General features: G+C 32.0%; 1 protein-coding gene across 2 annotated transcripts; it reads right to left on the bottom strand.

Moving 5' to 3' along the window:
- Positions 1–372: 372 nt before the first annotated feature.
- LOC143045426 (solute carrier family 15 member 4-like) lies at positions 373–25,812 on the bottom strand. Of its 2 annotated transcripts, none has more exons than XR_012968954.1 (10): positions 25,467–25,812; positions 20,436–20,534; positions 18,128–18,198; positions 17,427–17,566; positions 11,445–11,614; positions 10,176–10,354; positions 9,397–9,583; positions 7,012–7,203; positions 2,024–2,201; positions 373–558 (listed from the first exon to the last, which is right to left on the bottom strand). XR_012968954.1 is itself a non-coding variant. In XM_076217912.1 (10 exons), exons 1-10 carry the CDS (start codon positions 25,765–25,767, stop codon positions 401–403), a joined length of 1,641 nt encoding a protein of 546 aa, XP_076074027.1. In that variant the 5' UTR covers positions 25,768–25,812; the 3' UTR covers positions 373–400. The 2 variants fall into 2 exon arrangements, 1 of the variants encoding a protein (XP_076074027.1); XM_076217912.1 differs by having other exon boundaries at positions 2,024–2,167.

Raw genomic sequence — 25,812 nt, 5'->3', positions numbered from 1 at the left:
ATTATGGATATTTCACCTTAAAAAATTTAACGAAATATTATAAACAAGATGAGCTTATATATACAATACAAAAGAGATCAAACTTAATTACATCGAATAACATCCGAATCATACACAAATAACACTCCATCATTATTTTGTATGAGCCTTATCACGAAAGCAACTTATTTTACATTCAAGGTTAAGGAAGCAAGCTTTCACTTGAACCATATTTTCCATATGTGTATGCAAACAGGAATCAATACATAATTTATCTGCATGCAATGCATCAAATAACTATGTTTGTTAAACATAATTCGCCATTGTTGACAACAAGTACGCCTCTGTACAACTCAATCATACCCAATAAGACTCAACTAAAGGACAACCTGGTTAGTTATGTAAAGTTTATAATTTAAGATCAAGCGTTAACGGAAATTTCATAGTTGTCTAGGTTCCGGTATTTGTAAAAGTAGGCAACAATATCGAATATCACAAAGTTAATAATCATTAAAATTCCCAGCAGGAAGAAAAGGTATTCTGTTTTTCCATCATTTATTTCATCGGGAAACCAAGAATCTGAAAAAAAAATATATTCTTTATATTACGTCGATCATATATTTATCGATAACTAACGAACAATTATTAAACCTAAAACTTAAAATAAAAAATAAAGAACTGTTTTTGAAAACAGACGTTACATTTACAACACCATTTGTAAGTTGGAAAAATATACTACACATACAAATTTATAGAAAGTATACGGTATCACTTTTATGCTGAGACAACCTTACATAGTTAAAAAAGCAAAATATTTCAATCTCCATTGATCACCTTATTTTCAATGACTGAAAACAGATTTTGTTTCATAATACTTGAAGATGTCGGAGCCAACATGTAGTTTAACATTCATGATCTATGACTTTAACGATGACCTTTAATCTTGATTTTAAAGAATTTCCATAAAAACGCTTTTTTAATCACACGTACAGCAAAGCAAATAATAAGCCCTTAAAAGGTAAATGTTATATGATGGAACTGATTTAGATTAAAGTTTAAGGTCTCGAAACAAGCTATTTACCAATAACGAAAGAATACAAGAAGGACACTCTTTCACTTGTTCGCAGTGAATGACAAATTAATTTACAACGATATCATATCATAGACCTTTGAAGCATGACCATATTATCCATTTTAAGGCTGGATATTTAGTACTAAGAATTACAATTAGAAAATCTGCCTCTTATGTTGTCTCCTGTGTACTACTGTTTGTCTGTTTGTCTTTTTCATTTTTAGCCATGGCGTTGTCAGTTTATTTTCGATTTATGAGTTTGACTGTCCCTCTGATATCTTTCTCCCTCTTTTAACTAGAATCCAAAAATAATTTTGATAACTCCATTTTAGTTATTATTTTGCTAAAACCAAAAAAAAACGAAAAAAACAAACCCTATCAAATATAAAAAGAGATGAATTGCACTCATCAGCAAATTAAAACAAAGGATAATTACAAACAACATTTGGAATATATTATGGCAAACCTTAGAGAATTGTAGGCTTCAAACGCTTTTTCAACATCGTACTTCAATTGACTTTCAAACTTATTCAATAAAGGCTCATCGATGATTCTCTATTAGACGAAACGCGCGTCTTGCGTACAAAAGTAAAAGCCTTGTATCTTTGGTGATGTTTTATTTCCATTTCATAAACTAATAATATTAATGATATCTTTATTTAAAAAGATTAACTCATTTGGATTAAACCAATGTTCAATAAGGCTCTATACATTATTTAATAGCCATTGTATTATGATTTATCGAAAATTAGGTGAAAAATAGACTGCTCATTAAGATTAACATTGAAATAAACTATATGATAGAATAAAATAATTAGCGATGTAAAAAAAAATTTCTCTCCAGATATTTGGTTAGTAAATCATAATAGAGTATTTACAGACATAGACTGACACACTTCTTTTTTCGATGATCGCATAATTACAGTGCTTAATCATTACTTCACGATTCAATTTTCACTAAGAAAGGCCTACCTGGCGGCTGGGATCCTGTCACAGCATCTACAATTACTAAAATGAGTTCAGCTACATAACCACCAATTCCACAAGTTGCTAAAAACAATCCCATACAAACTCCCTGCATAAACAATGGTGCTTGAGAATATGCAAATTCCAATCCTGTTGATTCATATTAATTTGTTACTTTATAAATCTAAAGTATATTCAAATATAACACGATTATTGCAGTTGTAGATATCGCAATGTTTACAATATTAAATAAACATTATGCACTGGACATGAATGGGAATTCGACGGGAAAATATTTTCATAATTAGAAAAAATATTTACAAAATTAGCTGAGATGATTTTTAATAATTTAATTTTTTGTAATTAATTTTATATTTCTTTTATATTTGTCAGCTTCTCTGTTGAAATGTATTCGTTTCAGTCAGGCATTTTGTCTCTGTTATAGCACCACCAGCCACCTAATTACAGTCTACATTACTTAACTTGGTACATGTCATTAAGGTCAATTACAAGTGTATACCATTTGTAACCTTCAGACGATAATCAACGAATCCTCAATTATGCCACAACGTAGTTAATTTACAGTATACCTTCATGGAGAAACTTTTGTTGTTTTAAATCAAAATTATATGAAATTAAAATAAGGGTATAATAGGTGCAATACCTTAAAAAAAAAATCATCACATCCGTTTTTTTATTTAAATTATTGAAAATAGATACAGAATAACATATACACTTACAGTGTCGTGTAAAATATGGCATATAAGTCAATCTTGAACAGATTGCTTAATTGTTTTATTTCATGGTAAAATATACACAACTTTTCACGTCCCTCAATAAACCCCTTTTCAGTAAATGTTTGTATCTAATATATCTTTTCCAGACCATGTGAGTATTTGGACCGTATGCGTATACTCATACGGTCTAGTACGAGCTGGATCTTCAATGTATTTGGATCAGCATGGGTTAATTTTAGGCGAACATATTTTCTATTGGCTTTTACAAATCAATATTATTACAATTAGTGAATAAGTGAACATTTAATCTTAATCAATTGAAATAAATAAAATTGAGAATGGAAATGGGGAATGTGTCAAAGAGACAAAAATCCGACCATAGAACAGACAACAAATAAGTATTTATTTAATTGTCTTTATGAATTTATTTGTTTACTTATTTTGTTTCCATAGATTTTTTCTTATAATTTCTGTCCAGTATTTTTGTTGGTTTTTGTAGTAAAGCTGTAAATATTCTCAAAAAATCTTCCAACATTTTGATTACTTCAAATAATTTCAATTTCAATGAGTGAAAGTTACTTCCATTTAATTTTCTAAATACAGGAAATTAACAGGCTGTCTTTTTTAATAGTTAAAATATGATTAATGTTTGTATTCAATTTACAATTTAAATTTTAAAATTGATTCGAGATTTCAGTTATCATGATCTGTGATATATTTTCTATTCTAATCAGTAAACTTGACCAACTTCTTAAAATTAGTCAGACCGTACGCGTACGGTCCGACCGTATGAGTATTTTGAAAAAGTACACATAAGGTCCAGACCGTACGCGTACGGTCCAAATAATCATATGGTTCGGAACATATACAAGGAAAATGGAGATTAAGGATGTTACCAAAATAAAAAGTTTTGCCTCCTATCTTGATCTTCCCCCGATATTGACCCATATATGAAATAGAATCTCTGTAAATAACTCTTTACGAACCTCATGTCTTGGTTTACCTCCAACAGGAACGTTCAAAGCCAAATATGGAAAAGTCATGGATGCATAAGAACCGAAACAAAAAGTGTAAAGGTATATGACAAAAAAAAAGAACCTAAATACGATAGCAAAATCCAACTTTGCTTCCAAAAATTTGAATCTTAGTTTCTTAAACGTTTTTTTTTTTTTTATCGTTGGATACATTAACCATTTTTGTATTTATAAAAGCCATAATACCATAAACTAGATCTATGCCTAGGTTCACACTTTAAACTTACGATTACAGGTGACAAAAACAAGGGGTCATCTCAAAATAAAAAAACAATTCAACAATACATATACAAAATAGCAAATGGTGTCTTCTATATAAAAAAAAAGAATATGTAAGCAACACGTTAAATTTCATGTGTCCGAAGTGCTTTTCTGGATTTACCATCAGGACCCCACAAAATATTTGAAGACAAAGATTTATAAGGACCGAATGTGTAGATATATGTATGATTATCAGCAGGAGAAATAGACTTTCCCCGCGAAACAGGGTACTTTTAATGCAATGGTTAGTATACGAAAACCTGCAAGTATATTGTTCATATGATACTTTACTGCACGATTATAACTTTGTATCCACAACTGTTGCCTTGCCGACTTATCTAGATTGTGATTTGTTCTAACAATTTCTTCTCGCCTGTTACACTTTTGATTATTTATTTTATCCCTAACAATCAATTGAATAGATTGGCGTATAAACTTTATGTTGAAATGAACAACGTCTAAGTGAGAGATCACGGACTGTTCCGGGGGTTGGAACACCCCTTTTCTTGCCGATCAATGCTTATGATGAGGGAGATTTGGTCGGACCCCCCACTCCCAAACCCACCTTTATCTTGGGTTGGAATCCTCTTTGGAAAATGACTGGATCGACCCCTGCGTCGTCAGTGCACTCTATATTACAATTCCATAAAAATAGTACCAGTCTCAGAACAGGGATTAAATTTAGCTCATGTTTCGAGCATACCAGTTCCACCTATGTTCATGAAGGATAATTATCGTCACCGCGAAAAATAAAACGTCCATACTTAATAATTCCCAAGATCTTTTTATAATAATTGCATGAAAGAAAAACAACTTAGAAACTCGTTTGTCATTTTCTGTTTGTTGCTGTTGAAAACATAGATAGCAAAGTTTTAACTATTTGAGTACAGCTATTTTACATTTCAACTGAGTCTGGCAAACAGTCTAAAAAATATTTCCGACACACAAAAGTTCGTCGATAACTGTTTTTTCTCTCTCGCATAGTTGAGGAAAAAAAAAGATTTCAAAATTATACCGAACGGCAAGTGAAATTTCATGAATAAAATTGAGAAAGGAAATGGGGAATGTGTCAAAGCAACAACAAACCGACCATAGAGCAGACAACAGCCGAAGGCCACCAATGTGTCTTCAATGTAGCGAGAAACTCCAGCACCCGTAGGCGTCCTTCAGCTGGCCCCTTAAAAAATATGTATACTAGTACAGTGATAATGGACGTCATACTAAACTCCGAATTATACACAAGAAACTAAAATTAAAAATCATACAAGACTAACAAAGGCTAGAGACTATATAGCTAAAAAACATCCGTCCGCTGTATTTCCTCATTCTCATTAAAAAAAAAAAAAGAGAGAGAAAGTATGTCTGAGCATAGACATGCTACCATGGTTGATTGCACCTTCCTTAAGCTTACACAAAGTATTGCTGACTTTTTTCAGCAATTGTCCCAATCTATCAACTGCAACGACAATTGCGATATGTTGTGCGTCTCATGTTAAATTTATTTCTAAAATAATGTTAGTTCATTCTATCATACTTCGTACAATTGCAGCATTTTCAACCTTGGATAATATCGTATACAATAATTATTTAATATATATTTGAAAAAAATCATTGTTCAACTACAGAAAAACATCCCTATCGTTACATTGTTTTGAATCAACAGTTTATTTTTACACTTCGAGAAAGCCCAAGATTTAAGTGCTATCTGTAAGTGTAAGTGTAATCCTTATTGTAGGTGTATGCTAGTTTCCGCAAATGTCTTATAGTCATTATTTATTTACTTCAAAACGAACAATGGGATTATGTATTAAAGTATACAACACAAGGTTTTCGTTCATGAATAACAGAAAAGTAGTTATTTGAAGACTATGAAACTAGAGTCAGATATATACTGACCCAGAAAAGTTTAGCAACACTTTTTTTCAAATTTAGTTTTGTTGTTTCTGGAATTTTTTTTACTAAACATCATTGATATAATCCTTAGTTTTATCTGTAATTTTAAACAGTCGTACTTTTTTTCAGGTGATTGATTTCGCGCCATTCCAGCTTAGCACGTGTAATTGATGTTTTACCTTCTCTACCTGTTCTTTAAAAACGAAATTTAATTGTGTTTGGCACTAACGTTCAGAAACACACCATTGGTAAGAAAAACACATAAAAGTTTGAGAAAATTGTATGGGGCGTCAACCAGGCCTCTCCGAAAATGACCGTCAGATGGCTCTTGGATTGGTTGATGCTGGCATGAGTATTGATGACATTGTTACTTGATTTAATGTGCATAAGTGAACACTTTATGGACTAAAAAACATTTATCAACAAATTGCAACAGCACAGGATAGCTCGATATGTCGTAGACAAAAAACAACCACCGTCAAGGGAGGAGCGCTACCTTCGCTTTACGTCAACACGTGACAAATTTTATTCTGGCCACAAGAGTAGTGCATTGATTACGGGCAGCTGCTGGTGTGCCTGCCAATCCTTCATTGATGCACTAAGAGCATGTCCGACAAATTGATTTTGAATAACACTATACCCATTTCCGCATTTTGACCCTCCCCCGCTCCATACAAAAAATGTCCTTATGAATATGAGTGTTAAACATTCATGTTGCTTCTGACATGTCATAATTTCATATTTTTTTTTTATCAAAATGATATGTTTTCATGATTTTGTAATATAATAAAATTTAATATTTTTGTTCCTAAACTTTTTTGGCTCAGTATATATTAATTACATTGAGAGGGGATGGACATGGTTAACGTTATACGGTTTGTGATTTACCAGATAGCAGAATGTTGGCACAATCCTGACATAAAAGGCGCAGTAAACATGTCACTCTTTGAACATGACTGCAGTAGATTAATATCTTTCTAATTCAAGTGAAATGTTTATAAACCTGTAACTACTTTTCAAATTAAAATTAAAAATAAAATGAGTATCTGTATACTATAACTATAATTACCAGATATGCTTGTAAAAACTTCACTGGCACCTAACAGAGTGAACTGTGGAATCTGAGCAAATATTGATATAGATGATGCATTAAATGTGTTACCAGCAAGTTCTTGGCCTATGATACTTATGTCCTTCTTTCTGTAAATTTCCAGAATACCAGCCACAAACATTGACATTGCAGCGAAGATCATTCCAATTCCTGAAAATATGTGAAATATTTATACAAATAAAACAATTCAGAATATACACTACATAATTTACATACACAGTCAGAAAGCATTCCTTAATTTCAATTTATCTTGCAGATATTTTTCTCATTTTTCTCATTGCAGTATTTTAAAATAAATCTACCATCTTCTTTAGCAAATATATAATAGTTATCAAAGGTACCAGGATTATAATTTAATAAGCCAGACGCGCGTTTCGTCTACATAAGACTCATCAGTGACGCTCATAACAAAATAGTTGCAAAGCCAAAGAAAATCCTTAGTTTTTTGAAAAATTCAAAGTTTTGTAACAGGAAATTTATAATAATGAACCACATAATTGATATTCATGTCAACACCGAAGTGCTGACTACTGGGCTGGTGATACCCTCGGGGACGAAACGTTCACCAGCAATGGCATCGACCCAGTGGTGTAAATAGTTATCAAAGGTACCAGGATTATAATTCAATACGCCAGACGCGCGTATAACTCTGTCGGGTGTTGTTATGAATTGATCTTAATTTTGACAAATTAGCTTCATACATTCGAAAAACATTACAACGGATAAAATACAATAATATCAAAGCTCTTTCGTTAAATGAAACATGACCAACATCTCAACATTAAAAATATTTGTCCATACTGTGCGCTAAACAAGAAAGTTGGTTTGGGTCTTATTCATTTCTATCATCGGGTATAAACTAACATTATCAACATGTTGAGCAGGGTCTGTTTCCCCTTCCGGAGACTTGTAGATTACCCGCGGAATTTTGATCGCGGAAGTGTTGCACAGTCTTCAGTTTTTAATGAAGTTGTGTTTTATGTACAGATGTTTATATTTCGTCGTTCTTTTCACATTTCCCATTGCATTGTCAGTTTGTTTTCGACTTCATTAGTCTGTATATCCCTTGGTTATATTTTGCCTTTCATTGAGTCAGTGATATTTTGGTTAATGCTGGGGGTCACAAAACAAATGTATAATTAGAAATGTTGCCGGACTTTGAATTTGGACTTCAGTATCCTACATATTTATCAATAAATCTGAATCGACAAAGTTTTACTGCTTGTGAAATTCCTTCCCAAAACAAATAAGCTTATAGTATCCTTCTTCATTTCAAATAACCATCCGTAGAGCTCAGTTTTGAATTTCTATTTGAAGAACGTAGTATAAAGTAACTTTACAAAAATACCGATCTCCTAGGAAATTAGCAAATGGCAAAATCAAAAAACCAGACGAATGAAAAACAGCTGTCATATTTCTTACTTGGTACAGGCATTTCCTTTCTTTTTAGAAAATATTGTATTAAACTTGTTTTTATTAATAGATAAACCTCTTGCATGTATAACAAAAGGATGCAGATACTTGTATCTATAATTGGTAAAAATGTCAAAAATAAGGGTACAGCAATCAACATTGTGTAATAATCTTAACGACAACGAAACACACAACTATATCAACAAAGAACAACAAAATGGCATGTAAATCCTTCAAAAAATTTAAAAAAACCAAGCACATAAGCGAAAATGAAAAGTAAATAAAAAAACTAAAAAATACCGAACTCCAAGGAAAATGCAAAACAGATAGTCCCTAATCAAAAGGCGAAATCAAAAGCTTAAACACATCAAAAGAATGAATAACAACTATCATACTCCTGACTTGGTACAGGCATTTTCTTATGTTAAAAATAATGGATTAAATCTAGATTTATAGCTAGCTAAACATCTCACTTGTATGACAGTCGCATACAATTCCATTATATTGACAACGATGTGCAAAAGACAAGAATACAAAAATAACCAAAGCACAATTACACAATGGCAGAATGAAGGAATGTATAAATACCGAGCCAAGACAAAAACGTTAATCAGTAAAGATTAAAAATATACATAGACAAATAAAAAGAAAAACTTAACACGTAATTAAGATGATAAACAACATCAGTACCTTGAATCATTACTTGAAGATCATTATGTATTATTTGTGAAGTGCGGAATTGTTATTAACAAAGTCATGGTAGCTTCCGATGAACTTTTTAAAAAGATGTTCTTTGATATTACCCTTGTTTATTAACTTTTTTGTCAGTCTCTGGTGACGTTTTATAAAGTATGAGTAGCACCTGCAAGCTCTTAAATACAGAATGAGTAAAAATATAAAGTATGATTAATAATAATAATAATGTTCTACCCATTCTTTGTAAATGCGAAGGTGATCTGTTGATCTTTGCCAAAAATGGATACACAAACGATTCCATTGTTGGTATTAAAACTATAATTATGATCGTGTCAAATATGTTAAGCACTGCAACAGGTACATTACTGGACCCTACTTTGAGATCCATTCTTTCACCTTGCAAGAAAAACGTTGTACCTATCTAAAAAAAAATATGATCAATCTTAACTATAATTGCAGAAGATATTAAACAAGACTTTGATTAAAATTAATTCTAGTTCCTTTGAAATTATAAATTATTCTACACAATATATACTTTAAATTTTTAATTTCCTGACAAATTGTGCCTTTTAAAAAGGAATATCAACTTAAACATTAGAAGTTGAACGACAACAGGTACTGTTGTATATTACAATTGCATCATCAAAGACAAAGCCTACTGTCCTGAGTGATTGGCATGTTGTATCGATCGTTTTTTGTTAATAAGAAAAAAATCATTTAAGAATGAGAAATATTTGAGAGAGAGAAATACATAAAAACAATAGTACCAGGTACTACTATAATATGATACAACTAATTCAAAATTCCTATATCTTGTTAATAAGCCTTTTGAACGCTGCTCAAAAACTTATTTACCGTCCAATGATAACAGATCATTTTAGATTCAATTTGCTGTAATTTATAAAACCTCGTGAGACCCTTTATAATATAATTTCTCAAATTGTAAGATCGTCAGTTGTACTCGAATGGTTATGAAAATGCAATTTTTGTAATACTTATATCTGTAAATATACCTGTGAAAAAATTGCCCAATACACAATTATCAATAAAAATACAGGTAGAATACGTAGGACTGCTATTACACCGTTTACCATCTCATTACTGTACGGGCCACCTTCATCTTCCCTTGCATGGCGGAAACCCTTACATCTAGTAGCGCAACAAACACCAATGGTATCCTTGAGAACACTGCCTAAAAAAATTAAGAATTTTGCAAATGACGGATTTATGTATCTTTTTATAATGAATGAGCCTTTAGCTCTTATATTTTATAACTGATGATAGGTACAATGAATAACATCCGAATTGTTCATGGAAAATAGAAACAAATCGACCGGTAAAGGTGAATCGGCAATATAATTGGATGTCGTTCCACTCATCTACTTTACCGTTGGCATTATGACAAAGTTGAACAGTTCTTCCTATATATGGTAAAATGTTCAAAGATACAATGTTATTGCTGTAAGGTGTATCTTATTGCCATAGAATATAGAAATGGGTGATTTTAAAAAGGAAATGTTACATTTTTGTCAGACAGCTGCTTATCTGTGCTAGTAAATAGAATGAAGTTTGAATCAGCGAAACAGTTTGCATTGATAAACATTTCGTTTTTTCCTTGTATACACATTTTCTTATCCCTTATTTTTATTTTCATTGTACAACGTATGATATAATATTTAATTTGCCACCAAGGCATCATCATTTCAAACGAGAATATTAGTTTTATTGACCAAATGGTATCTACTTAACCTTTACTATATTATTCTACGACCAGACAGGTAGTGCCGCTGTTTGACAACAAGGCCCCGAATGTACCATTCATAAGGTAGCCAGTGTTTCAGCTATCGATTGAACAAACTGTTACTTTTTTCGTGTTAGTTCCTAATTGTTCAATTACATAATTTTACATAACAATGGGTGCAACTCCATTAGGTAAAATCCACCTTTTACTGAGTTATGGTTTTATGATATTTCAAAAACCATAATCCGGTCCTATTTTGCTCGATTGTAACCTTCCGGAATACCTGATATCAATCCTATTTTAAGTTGGATTTCGTGTTGCTTAGTCTGTTTTTTTTTATTGTTGTTTGTTCTTGATTGCCTTTGTTGTCTGTTTCCTTCGACTTACTAGTTTCAAATGTCCCCGTCTGTATTTATCCAACAAAATGTGTCGCATCCATAGAAATAAGTAGCATACTTCATTTTCGTAATGCAATTCTTTGAAGTTCATCTTAATATACGTTTGTATCAATATGAACAAGAGATAAGAATATTGCTGTTACCTTTAACAGGCGAAGAAATATAGTTTGATTTATTCAGCATGAAAATAAGAAGTGCTATTATCATGCTAATTAATGGTATGAGAAAACCAACATCGAATCCAACGTTCTGTTGTACAGCTGCTACACCGGAGTAGGCAATTATAGCACCGACATTTATAAACCAATAAAACCTATAACATAAATAACATATAATAATTCAAAATTACATTAAGTTTTACTTAAATATTCTATGATAGTTAGCTTTTGTTAGAGATTTGATCGGATTTTGATCAGATTTATGATTAAAGTTAGGATTTTTATGTTAATATGTTCTCTACTTTATTTTGCCTTAATGTTGGACACTTGAATATTGCAATAAAAATCGTGCTTTTTGCATGTGTATGATCTTGCTAAATAAATCTACTAGTAAATATTGTAAAAGAGGGACGAAAGATACCAGAGGGACAGTCAAACTCAAAAATCGAAAATAAACTGACAACGCCATGGTAAAAAATGAAAAAAGACAAACAGATAAACAATAGTACACATGACACAACTTAGAAAACTAAAGAATAAGCAACACGAACCCCACAAAAAACAAGGTGTGATCTCAGGTGCTCCGGAAGGGTAAGCAGATCCTGCTCCACATGTGGCATCCGTCGTGTTGCTTATGTGATAACAAATCTAGTAAATAGTCTAATTCGTAGGTCACATTCATGAAAGGGACGGGGATTGAAGTTACGACATAAGGAACATATCCCTAATCATTTGTGAAACGGTTATTCCATAACGGTTAACCAACTCGTGATGGCGTCCATAAAATTTACGAAGGGACGATTTCAACTTCACCATTTGAAACTCTTGGTTTAATAGCTTCCTTGTGAGCAGCAACCATCTATCAAGAAAATCATGATAGGATATATTCAAGCATGGGAATATCGTATCAATTGGCAGATATATACCACGTATACAGGTGCTGCTGGAATGTTGCTACTTAGAAATGGATGGAAAGTTCACAATTGGAAAAAGTTGAAATCATCTCTTTTTGTCGTAAAGTTTTGTTTTCAACTGACCATCATTGTCAATTTCTAGATGTAAGTCAAGATATGAGGCCGACTTAACTGTATCTGTAGTATCCTTTATCTCTGGTTCGATGGGATAGATGCGTTCAACATAGTCACCAAATTTTGAATTATTTAGTGAAAGAACATCATTTATATAGCGGAAAGTAGAGTTAAAGGATATTGCTAACTTCTTGTCCTTCTTCCAAAGAAGTTCCTGTATGAAGTTAGCCACTTAATAATAAAGAAACAAGTCGGCAAGAAAAGGGGCACAATTTGTACCCATAGGGATGCCGACAGTCTGTTGAAAAACACGTCCTCCGAACGTAACAAATATGTTGTCAATCGAGAAATCAAGCATCTTGATAATGTCAGTTTCAGAGAATTTTTTGTTTGAATCAGAGTGATCCTTTACAAAGTATGATTTATCCCTCCCTAAGACAAGATACTTGTGTCTACGTTGGCCATTCTTTTTTATGAAACAAAGCAATACCAACTCTTTCAATTTGTCTTTTAGTTTGGAATGTGGAATACTTGTGTAAAGTGTAGAAAGTCAAATGTTTTAATACTATTACACGATGAAAGCTTAAGAGAGTTAGATTGTATGTACTCTAAAAGATCTTTGGAATTTTTAAGTATCCATATCTGATTCACACCACCTCTAAAATAGGCAGTTTCACTATAACTTTGAAGCCGTCTTTGATTGCTGGTAAAATAGATGTTAATAATTTAGAAAGAGGTTTCTTGGAGCACTTGGAAGACCGTTGTTAGTAAGGACACTTATGTAGTTTAGGTATCCAATACAGTGATGGAAGATCCAGTTCTTCATCTTAGGTTGAAATTCCAAAGGAACATAGAACAGACCTATGATTATCCAGGATTTCCTTTTTGGTAATTGTCGTTAAGGTATATGTTGAGTTTCCAAGTGAATTGTCAATACCTAATTCGTTTATCAAGCAGTTCATGTAATGAGTTTTACACACAAAAAACGATGTTGTTTGTGGCTTTATCTGCGGGGACAACAACATATTTGTCATGGAGGTAGGATAAGTGTCTTGCAACATTTGGGTCTTTAAAGATTGACGTAGCAGGGGCATTGATATACCCATTCAGTTTCTTCATTCTGATTTGTATTAACGACCTCACTGCCTTCTTCCATTCTGAAAGAGTTTCTACGTCTTCCTTCTCGCACTTAGCCCATTGCCTGGCATAATCCTCGAATGAATCCATCAAAATTTAAAAGTTGTATTTCCAATTGATGGATTTAGACCTTTTGATAACACATTTCGTAGGGAAGTGTTATTAATTATGTTGAGGTCACCGGTAATAACGTGGTCAGCCGGATTATATGTTAATAGGGAACTAGCACAAGTCGATCAGGAGGTTTAGATTTGAAGTCGTCAATATTGAGATCCTGCAAAACCTGTTTGTAATTGAAAATTTTAGTTGCAATAGGTTTGGTATAGGTATAAGAAATGATTGGTACAGACTGATCTCTGAAATAAGGAGGTATTTTCGATTGAACTAATTTATGATGAAGGATATTACCTAAGTTGACGCCATCGAGACCTTTGTTGGCAAAGGAAATTTTAAGGAAAGATCTTTTCTCTATTTCATCTTTTCCAATGCGGACTGGCTTGACTAGTCTGTGACTTGCAATATCCGAAATCAAAGCTGTATGTTTGTATTGGTTTGAATGAAGGTTTGTAACAGTGTTTTCCAAACATAGATTGAACAGAGAATAAAGTTTAGAAAGGGGTAATGAATAAAGTTTCGTGCGAATGTGATAAATATCTAACGGCTTTTTGTATAAATGGCAGCTTGTCATTAATAGAGACATCATGCAGAGTAGGTGATGTATAATGACTGTCTTAGAAACTTTCAAATTCTCAATAGCAACAGTTTCTTAAAATTTTCCTCATTGAATTTTGTTTACATGTCTTGAGTTAAACATTATGTGTGCTCCTCTCGTAAAAAGATATATTTAGAAGAAAGACTGAAACCCACTCAACAGATATTCAACGAATACCATAATTTCTTCGTTGTTCTATACTTTACAAACTCATTAGAGACGTGTTTTCGAGGTCTTAGAGCTAAGGACAACATAATAGTCGTTTGATCAGTAAATATAACAATTTTGATATATGCCATATTGTTACTTATGGGATCGAGTCTGTCGGTGGTGTTGATGCACTCTGTCAGAATAGCAGGGTTCGCACCAGTTTAGGGTTTTATCGGATTCTAAAGTAGGTATTATTGCACTATTATTGCTCTACCTCTGGTAAGTGTTACTGTTGTTGAAACTGACTGACAAATATTGCGTAGTTTTTGTTACGTTTAGACCATTGACTACTTAGAATTTAATATTAGGTATATAAATATTTGTTTATGGTTAAGGTAAGGTTTGCATGAAACCTGGATTTTTTTCTTAGTGATATTATACAAACATGATACATCATTTTGTTCAGGGAGGAGTATCCAATCATTTAATGAAAAAAAATCGAACATCGCCCGTCCCGTTTTTTCAGGTGAAAAGCTCAAAATTCCGATTTTTGACGATTTTTAGGGGAAATTGTATTTTAGTTCTTCTGAAATAATAATGTATGCGAGTGACTATAAAAAAATAAAACTAAATTAAACATGTATAAATAATTGTGGACCATTCATTTATAATAAATTTTAATTAAAAATATCATAAAAAAGTTCCTAAAAACAATAATTTTTAATTTTTGGGTTAAAAAAAACCCGTTGCCATGGCAACAAAAAGCCAAAAATACCCCCTTTCCGGGTCCACCGTTTTTGTAAAATACTGTGAACTTAAGGAATTAACTATTTGCATTATAATGAGCTAATAAAATTGGTATGTCTCCAAACTCGTTTTTACGGAAATGGCCGTTATATGTGTACATCTTGTCATTTCTATAAAACACAAAAATATTTTTTTTGTTGATCTGCAAAGAAGAAAGTCAACTTTAATAGCATCTTTTTACGAAGAATCATTTTGTCTTGTAACACTTTGGGATTGACCATAATCAATGAGAGAAAACAGTGATTAACTCATACTTTCAAAAAATTAAAATCAGTTCAATGAAGTTCACAGGAGTAAAGGAACTGTAGTTGAGGAATCCCCACCGTCAATTGGCGATTTGATGTTCGCAAATGCAGTTTTACTGTCCACGCGTAGGGGAGACAGTAAAACGGAAATTTGCGACCGTCAAATCAAAATTGATTGTGGCTACTCTTCAACCACAGTAATGTTATTCCGATTATAATGCATTACAAAAAGAAATAATACGTTAGAGCTTGGAATAAATGGGTAATGTGTCCATGGGACACTGACGATGCCCCTCTTACATAAACAATAAACATTATAAAGCATTACGTATAAATTTTATAACATTTGGTAAAAGCAAACTAAAGTTGGAGAACAGAAACGAAAAGTTCAGAAAACGACTTCATAAAAATTACCCGAGCGTCATGATCTCTTATATACGGAGATAGACTGAAAACTAACAATTTCCCGGATTTTATAGTGAGTCCGTGCATGTGTAGAAACACATATTACCATCCTTGTTTTTAGATAAATTGATTCAAAGTTTACTGATATGCATAGAAGTTTGTTTGATTAGAGGTTGTAAAATGTCCAGTGGCAAATACTTCAGGCATGTTCAGGACGACACAATACAATAGTTGTGTCTTAATGCATCCATAAAAAATACTATTAGAACACTCCGTCAGTTGTAAAAGTGATTGATAAAATAAAATATATTTCAAATGATGTAAATGTGTGGGATGTGTGCGTATTTGCGGACAAACCTTGCAAACTATACATTTGAAAAGATCAAGTTCAACATTCTGTCATTCGTAAAAATTATGCAATAAAAATATCTGAGAATATATATATGCATCCTCTATAAGTAAAACACATGGCGCATTATGTAAATTTTAAAACTAAATTGACTGAAAGTGTCACAAAAATGTGCCGTTTTTCATTCAATCCTGCGTTTCTATTATTTGTATTTATACTGTATGAAAAAGCGGAAACGGTGTGCATCAGACTTACAAATTCAATTAAAGAGACAGCTTAACAGTGAAAAAGCTTCCGGAGTTCTTGAAGCAGAATAAACAACACTTCTATCTTGTGAAAGGACAAGACGGGGACAAGCCATTAAAACACAAGATATTAGATCGATTTCTATTGAAATGAGCTTCCCATACATTAGTTTTTTTAGGTTTTACGGCGGGAGACAAGAGAAAGGGGATGGAAGAATGGAGAAAGGTATCTCCTGTCCGACACCTCATAAATCTAGAACTGTAAAAGTGACGACATCAAAATTCAAATCTATTCTGTGTTTTTGTGGCAAAAAGCATTGTGCATAAGTTTTATATCAGTTGATTGAGGAAATTAAAGTTAGAGAATGAAGTTAGAGGATGGAAACCAATTTTGTAAAAACGGACGTACACTAGCTATGATACGTACATTCGGATCTACGTACAAACAGACAAGGATATAACTCAATGCCCCTTTTGCTACGGTGGGGGCATAACAATGTTCATTTCTGAAATAAAATAAAACTCCGCGAAACTTCATGAATGGTTTTTGTACAAAGACGTTATGGCTAAACGTGACGTCATATAAATATAAACTAACAAACTGAAGGTCATAACGTTACTTGCACGATTCAAATTGTGATAAAATTACATCAAAACGGCGATTTTGAGGTTGGTGTTGTTTTATTTTCGATAATATTGTAGTTATCGAACATTGGTTAATCAAAGCAATTCAAAATGGCGGGTCCCTCCTTTTTTCAATTATTTGAATTCGAGTTATCTGCCTGTGTACGCAAACCTTACCTTAAGACTGCTTTATACTTCTAGATGCTGGATAACGATAAACAGTTTACCACTAGTTCTAGGACTTGACTTATAGTTAGACACTTACCAATTAAAGAAAGATTGCACAGCTTTTGGTCCAAGATTTTCAACCTGTTGAGCACCAAATGGTCCAACATTAGATTTTATACCTCCAGTCCCTATAGCAATTAGCACAAGCGATGACAAGAAAAATCTTCTTCTTGTTTCCTGTGGTATTATAATAGGTTTTTGTTAACTATGTAAGCTAGCTAGCTATTCTAACATGCCTAGTAAAATGACCACGAAGTCTATGATGTGCACAACGCTATTTGTGTTCTCGGCAAAATTGGTGATTTATACGATGTAATAATTCAAATATTTAAAATGTTGTTATTATGAAATACATTACATTTATATTATAAAACATTCCATCCGACATTTGCATACAAGTGAATGTTCAGATAGCTATAAAACCAGGTTCAATCAACCATTTTGTACATAAAAAAAGCCTGTACGAAGTCAGGAATATGACAGTTGTTGTCCATTCGTTTGATGTGATTGAGCTTATGATTTTGCCATTTGATTAGGGACTTTCCGTTTTGGATTTACCTAGCAGTTCAGTATTTTTTGTGATTTTACTTTTTTTTGTATTATCATAGTGTGTAAACAAAAGCATGATATTTTTCAATTTGCATAATTGATCTATCCATTTTTCCAAACACTGTATCGTTTGTTATGAATTTGAAACCTGTTTTCACTACATTGTTTATAAGTATTAGGGAAACTTACAGTGGATATTTCGTTATGGAGTCCAAACCAATTCTTGTAGTCAACAGCCGATGCTGGTAGAAAAAATAATCCTATAAAAGGCATCGATAACAAGATAAATAATAAGGAATATAAAAATGGATAGTCAAAAGGTATTGCTTGTTTTATATATCAACAAAATTCGGAATTTCTATCTGTAACAAGTCACACTAATGCACTCGTACCATACGACTTCTTCGAGAATTCACACGAAACAGAATTTATACAATAACACAAAAAGAAAAATATTCAGCATTATTTTGCAATCTCTCATTCTGTTATATTATTGTTTATTTTCATTACACCCGTCATATCCTTGATATCCAGATGAACGTCAGAAACTAAAGCGATAAGAAGCTTGCATAAAGTTTAATACCTTAATATGACTAAAACAAAACCAGGTACATGTAATACTAAAGGGATAGTAAGCACACATACATAAATGGACTAGCAATGCCATTGCAAATATAATTTGACCAACACATCAGTAACAGTCTACAAAATACATTTCTAAATAAATTTTAATTCACATCGACATCAACAATTTATGACAAACGCCATAGTGTCGGTTTCACTATCTTTAACTTTCCATTCTATACGTTAGCCTAAACTTCGCTGATCTACGAAATGTTTTACATGCTTTTATGGTATGAGAACTTCAAAAGAAATAAATAAGGAATCTTATTGTTTTTGGTGTGGATTCATAATTTGACACAAAAACTGCATTCCTAAAAAACTGAGAGCATATCAGTATTCAAATTTATCTTTTAAACAGAAATTATTCCTTGTTTTCATGATATTTTGGTTAAACTAATAAATGTTTATTTTTAAAGTCAAAGTCAGACAGAAAGTAAAATTAATAAATAAAAAAGAACTTCAAGGAAAAAAAAGATTTTGATGTTGCACACTTCTTTTTAATATAAAAGAGAAGCTCCTTTTACCATCCTTTTATTTTACTTCCATATGAATGGAGATGGTTGGAATGCTTCAATAAGAAAGCAAGCCATCGAAACAAAAGCAAAAGGATATACAGAGGTCAACATACAATATAAAAAAAGAACAATTCGATACAATACGTCACAATCCTTAATCGTTCCCTAAATTGAAAAGGGAGTCGAAAGATAACAAAGTGACATTCAAACTCATAAGTAGAAAATGAATTGACAATGCAATTTAAAGAAGACACCTTACTGACAAGAAACCAAACAAGAAACCAAACAACAGTAAATATACACAACATAAAAAACTGAAGACTGAATAACAGGATCCCCAACAAAAACCGGGGTGTTCCGGATGGGCAAGCAAATCTTAATAAAATAGCTTCTTTGTAAGCAACAACGCTTTATAAAGGATACGATAAGAAAAACAAACGCTGAGTATCAGCTGATAGATATATTTTTTGTATGTAGACGCTGTTGGAATATTGCTACATAGCAATGAAAAGTTCAAAATTGGGAAGCTATAATCGCCTTTTTTGACGTCAAGTATCAACCGACCCTTGTGTACAATTTCTAGATGTTAGTCAAGATACCAGGTAGACCTAACTGTATTTGTACTTTATCGCAAGTTCGATGGGAAAGATGCGCTCAAAATAGTAATAAAACATTGAATTACTAAGTGAGAGAACTGCATCGATATGTGTTATAGCTCCTGTATGAAGTCAGTGTCGTATAAACAAAGGAACAAATCGGAAAGAGGACGAACACATTTGGTTCCCTAGGAAATGCCGATTGCAAACGAAAAAGCTTGTCTTCCAAGCATATAATTTGTGTTGTCAGGAAATCAAGCATTCTTATAATGTCAGTAAGAAAAGTTTTGACAAAATTAATATGAGACTATCAAAGATCTGGCATAAAAATTCAAAAACATAGGAGAAAAAATTCAAATAGAACAATAAACAACAACGAACAAAGTTCTAATCAAATGCTTGGAAGATATTTGTATGTATTCGGTTACATCCTCTATGGGGATCATGTTTTGTATTTTGTAACTGTACATAATCTAAACAAAGCTTTCTTAATGCTTAATAAGGAAAGGGATCTGAACATATTTTTTTCTTAATTGCTAGATTATCAAACGTTATAAAAAAGAAAGTATTTAAAACAGTGTAGAATATGCAGAGATGAACGATAAAAGGGCATTAATAAAAAAACAGATGATATACATTCGTTGTACTTTTCTACAATGTATTGTATATCCTTTTATTTCCACCAATATAATTAAAAGTATGGATTATGGCTGTCACATTATCCTTACGTATTACATGTGACAACTTAATATAAATTCTTACCGATGACGTAAATCAGTCCACATCCTAATATTATGTTATACCTTCCTACGAAAGCGTCTGCCAGATATCCTCCAAAAATTGGTACAATGGATACTGCACCTTAAATATTAGAAACATGTTTTGTATCGTCATAAAGCTCAATGAATTAGAACCATTGAAACTATCCTTATAATTATTTTATTGATATTAAGATCATTGAATTGTACTTCAAATGTTCCTACCCAGCACAATAGTAAAGCAGACAATTGATGTTTTTTTCATTAGCATTACATCCACTTCTTATCTGCTTCGTCTAAATGCCTTTTTATTTGTTTTTAAAGTGATTAAGATTATGATATTTTGATATTTTTACATATTATGTCTGATTGTTTTGTTTACACATCGTTGTCAATATAAATGAATTTAATGCAACTTCATACAAGTGAGAAGTTTAGCTAGATTAAACCAAGTTTAACCCATCATTGTCTATATAAGAAAATGCCTGTATGAAGAAAGCAATAGGACAGTTGTTATCCAGTCGTTTAATGTGTTTGAGATATTGATCTTGTAATATGATTAAGGACTTTCTGTTTTGAATTTTCCTCTGTATTCGGTATTTCATTTCCCCCCCATGCTATCAATTCAGTATGTATATATATATATTTATATTAAAAATTAAATACACAAAAAGAGTTTTAAAACCAGCATTGTCTAGCGCTTTCATCCATCTTGGGACTTTTCAAGACTATGAACGTCGTTATGGGGAACACAATAGTATTATGACGTAACGTCATTGTTCGTAACATATTAGTAGTATGACGCGACGTTATTGTTCATGTAACTACTAAGCATTAAGCTTGGCTTCAAACACTTTTATGAATTTTCTCTCTAGTTCTTTATGGTATTCTTCTGTTGGTTCCGTACATTTGAAGAACGGGAAAAATTTGAATTTTCCTCCCGCACAAATGTCTAAATGTTCGCTCAACGGAATTTGTCTGTACTCGGGTTGCCGTATTTGCTGTTTATGGATCCTGACCCGTTCACACACACTATTTCCTGTTTGATCTATGTAATTTTCTTTACAGTTGACACATGTTATACAATAGAGTAAATTTTCTTATTTAAGTCATGTTTGCGTTTACTGTAAATTTCTTACCGTTTTTGAAATATTTCGTACTACCGATTTCTAAGTAATTATAGTTGTCTCTGGAAGATACTCCACAGCGTGAATCGCCACAAATGTGTACGGATGATATGTTTCCAACTATATCAAATCGCGCATTTGTAAGTTGGCGTTTCAAATTTTTCGGTTGTCTTCTACTATAAATGATCGATTCTTCTTTTATCAAATTTTTCATTATTTCACTTTGATGTAAAATCGGAAAATTCGATTTTATAAACTTGAAGGCATTTGGTAATGACGGATCATGAGTAGTCACAAACGGGAGGACATCATCATCGGTTGTCTGTTCCTTCGGTGTTCTCAGTTGATTTGTAGACATTTTATTTGTCCTCTCAATACTGTCATCTATAAGTTTTAATGGATATTTCTGTTGTAAGAGATACATCTTCAGTTCTTCTAATCTTCTTTTGCGAAGAGTTTTATCCAATACAATTGAACATATTCGTCTTGCCATACAATATGGAATGTTTCTTTTTGTATGTGATGGGTGGCATGATTCAAAATTTAAATACTGGTGTGTATCTGTCTTCTTGTAATAAATATCCGTAATGATTTTATTGTTTAATCAAAATGTCTAGAAATGGGAGTTCCAAGTTACTACTTTCAATTGTGAATTTTATTGACGGATGCAATGAGTTAAGAATTTCATGGAATTTTTCTAAGTCGTCTGTTGATTTATTCCATAATATAAAACAATCGTCTAGAAATCTTTTCCACTGTTCATAAACATAAGTTTTGAATTCCTGTCCAAATATCTGGCCAATTTTTTCGTATAATATTTTTTCTAAGCCATAACTAAATTGGCATAGGTAGGCGCAACTTGTGTTCCCATTGCAGTTCCTTTAATTTGTTTGTAGTATTCACCATCGAAATAAAAAATATTTCCCTCAAGGATGATTTTCAAAGCTTTTACAATGAATTCCGTATCGAATCTGCCGTCGACAATTTCTCGGTTTATTTCAACCAAGTATTTTATTGCCGTTGTTCCTAGATCGTGCGGTATATTTGTATACAAGCTGGTAACATCAAATGTAGTAAGGAGTGTATTTTTCGGAACTGTTTCAGGTATATACCTCAAAAATTCTAGATCATCTCTGACGTAACTTGGTATTAGCGGACATAACTTTTTTAGTATTAGATCCAAAAAGTGACTCATTCTTTGAGTTGCTGATTCAGGGCCAGCAACTATTGGTCTCAGTTTAAGATCGTTAGGGTTGGGAGATTCAATGTACTTTCTATTCTAATGTTTTACAGCTGTTTGAATTGTATTGCTTTTGTGTATTTTTGGTAGTCCATAGAAGTTAGCTTCTTTCGGAGTAAAGTCACACAAATAAGCAATTTCATTATCCGTAAGTGATTCTGAGTATTCTGATTGTACTTTTATCATTGTTTTTACGAAGTTTGGTGTAATATTCGTTGTCATTTAGCTGTTCTAAAACTTTCTCCCTATAAAAAGTTTTGTCCATTATATATATATATATATATATATATAAAGATCACTATAATAAATGTTCTTGTGTATAGAAATATATATAGATTACTAAAAAATCCAACATTTCCGGTATGAATAGTTTTAATTCACTAGTACTTTCATGTTTAAATAACAATCTTCAGGTGAAACTATACATGATTAACGTAACTATGTAACGGTAGGTATGTAACGTCATAGTTGTCGTTGAGTATATAAAGGGAGATAAATCGTATTACACTTAGTCTATATATAGAAGTATGGAGCGTCATTATTACACAATAGAAAATGCATAGTTTGCATTCAATCGTGCTTTAAATTTTGAAATAAAATGTTTTTCCTTTACTTCTCGTGTAATGTCACAACCCATATTCATTTTATAAAATGGGAATATTTTAAAATTTAAAGCACGATTGAATGCAAACTATGCATTTTCTATTGTGTAATAATGACGCTCCATACTTCTATATATAGACTAAGTGTAATACGATTTATCTCCCTTTATATACTCAACGACAACTATGACGTTACATACCTACCGTTACATAGTTACGTTAATCATGTATAGTTTCACCTGAAGATTGTTATTTAAACATGAAAGTACTAGTGAATTAAAACTATTCATACCGGAAATGTTGGATTTTTTAGTAATCTATATATATATATATATATATATATATATATATATATATATATATATATATATATATATATATAGACAATAATAGTGCATTGACTTGACATATCAACGATATAAGAATGAGGCTTAGAAACGGGGAAATGCGAGGCTGTGCCGAGCTGTTTCCCCGTTTCGGGCCGAATCCTTATATCGTTGATATGTCAAGTCAATGCACTATTATTGTCTTTATACTGCAATCTAAAAAAACCATTTTCAATTGTTGTTTAATGTAATAATGTCATCACTGATTTAAATATTGGGAAACTTCCCTCTTTTATAAAAAGGCCTCATATCATGCAGGCGGAGAAATATACAACACGATGAAATGTACATTTACCTGTTGAAATTCGCTAAAGTATCAACAATAAGCATAAATATATGATGTATGGTATACAGAACATATATTAACAAGTGAAATATGTTTTTTTTTTTTTTATAAAAATTGCAAAAGAAATAAGTTTGAGTCGGCGTTGTATACATTGAAAACAAGAACAGGTTGAATAGGTCGTATGAATAATTAATTATAATCTCGGTAATTTCTATTTAAATATTCATGAGGAAAAGTGATATCATGTCAGTGACTGTATATGGCATAGAAATATACGGTCAACGCAATTTGACTGCTCAAATAGAACGAGTGCAGTATAAATATATATATAAGAAAAAGTTAGGTAAAGTTCGTATGCTGGTAACATATAAGAAAATTATTAAAAGATAATAACGGTTTCAATGCATCACTTTTTTACTAGTACTTTCACTGCTTCCGCAGATCTTCAGGTAATGTGACTTGTATATAAATAAAACAATTGATTGACGTTAACAATAGTATGACGTTAACAAATACAAGGGAGACTACTAATGTCATTTTAAGACTTTAAAATGTTACGTTGAACAACATACACCTATGTTAATACTTGTGCAATAGGTATATATATATATATATATATATATATATATATATGTGTGTGTAAAAGGGTCTTGATTTGTTTGTGCTTCTTCCTATATTTTTTAATTGCTAATGTCGTTATCCCTATGCACTGGTTTATTCTGTATGCTTTTTTTTTTAATTATTATGTCAATTATGCTCTATTCTGTTTATCTCATTTAGACCCTCATATTTTGAACTATGTATTTTTCACGTTTCACACCTCTTTAAAAATTCACCCTTAAGATTGAATTTATGAAAATCGATTGTATCCTGGATTATATAATATCATCTTCTAACATGACCTTTCGAAAGTGACTAACTACATAAATTGACCCTAGTTTTCTAAGTATCAAATATGCATTTTATATAGCACATCTACAAAAAAAATGTAATGAAAGTCTATCACTCGTACATTTCTACTCAAAATTGTCAAAAGAAATTTCTCATGCAGCAAACATTTACTTCTTGTAAATTATCTTATTAATTTTAGAAAACAGCAACACTGAACAAATTACTTTTGTCAAAGTGCGATTAGCTAAACATGTGAACTAAATTTGATTTGAAAAATTGGTAATGTGACACCTAGAAAAGCTGAAAAAAGAAAAGTGTCATTTAAAGCAATTATTTAATAAACAGCGAAAAAAGATAAAGTGAATGATTGTTCTTGAACAACATACACCTATGCTAATACTTGTGCAATAGGTGGATAGAAAACACACAAACATTGTTAAGCAACATGGAGCTGATATTTTTCATTATCTTAAAACATTAAGAAAATACAATATCAAACTAACCAGAAAATATTAAACTGATTCTTGCTGCACCAGTCGAAGAAATATTCAAAGTAGATGTACAAAACAATATCAAATTGGCTGTCACACTGAAATACGTCAAACGTTCACACAATTCGGTCATCAGAATACATCCAACTATGAACAGCTTATTCCTTGTAAAATAAGGTCTTTGCCCGAATGAACCGTATCCAGATGAGTTAGGATTTGCTTCACCATTATCTTCAGTACCTGACAACAACGGTTCTGTGGCATTATTTTGTACGGTGGAAGACATTCTTCTTTTATCAGATGTGTTGTCCATCCATTAACAACAAATGGACCAGATTTTCCAATGTAATAGCTTATG

This window comes from Mytilus galloprovincialis, chromosome 9, assembly GCF_965363235.1.
Source record: "Mytilus galloprovincialis chromosome 9, xbMytGall1.hap1.1, whole genome shotgun sequence".
In the NCBI taxonomy this organism is placed as follows: domain Eukaryota; kingdom Metazoa; phylum Mollusca; class Bivalvia; order Mytilida; family Mytilidae; genus Mytilus; species Mytilus galloprovincialis.
This window is presented reverse-complemented; position numbering and strand designations above follow the sequence as displayed.

Bases quoted from the DNA above. Each gene is read 5' to 3' on its own strand.
- LOC143045426 (XM_076217912.1), bottom strand. From the start codon at position 25,767: ATGGACAACACATCTGATAAAAGAAGAATGTCTTCCACCGTACAAAAT. The intron at 11,615-17,426 runs GTAAGTGTCTAA...TTTATGTTATAG, and splicing joins GTGCAATCTTTCTTTAATTG to GTTTTATTGGTTTATAAATG. The intron at 2,168-7,011 runs GTAATTATAGTT...ATGAATCAACAG, and splicing joins AGTTTTTACAAGCATATCTG to GATTGGAATTTGCATATTCT.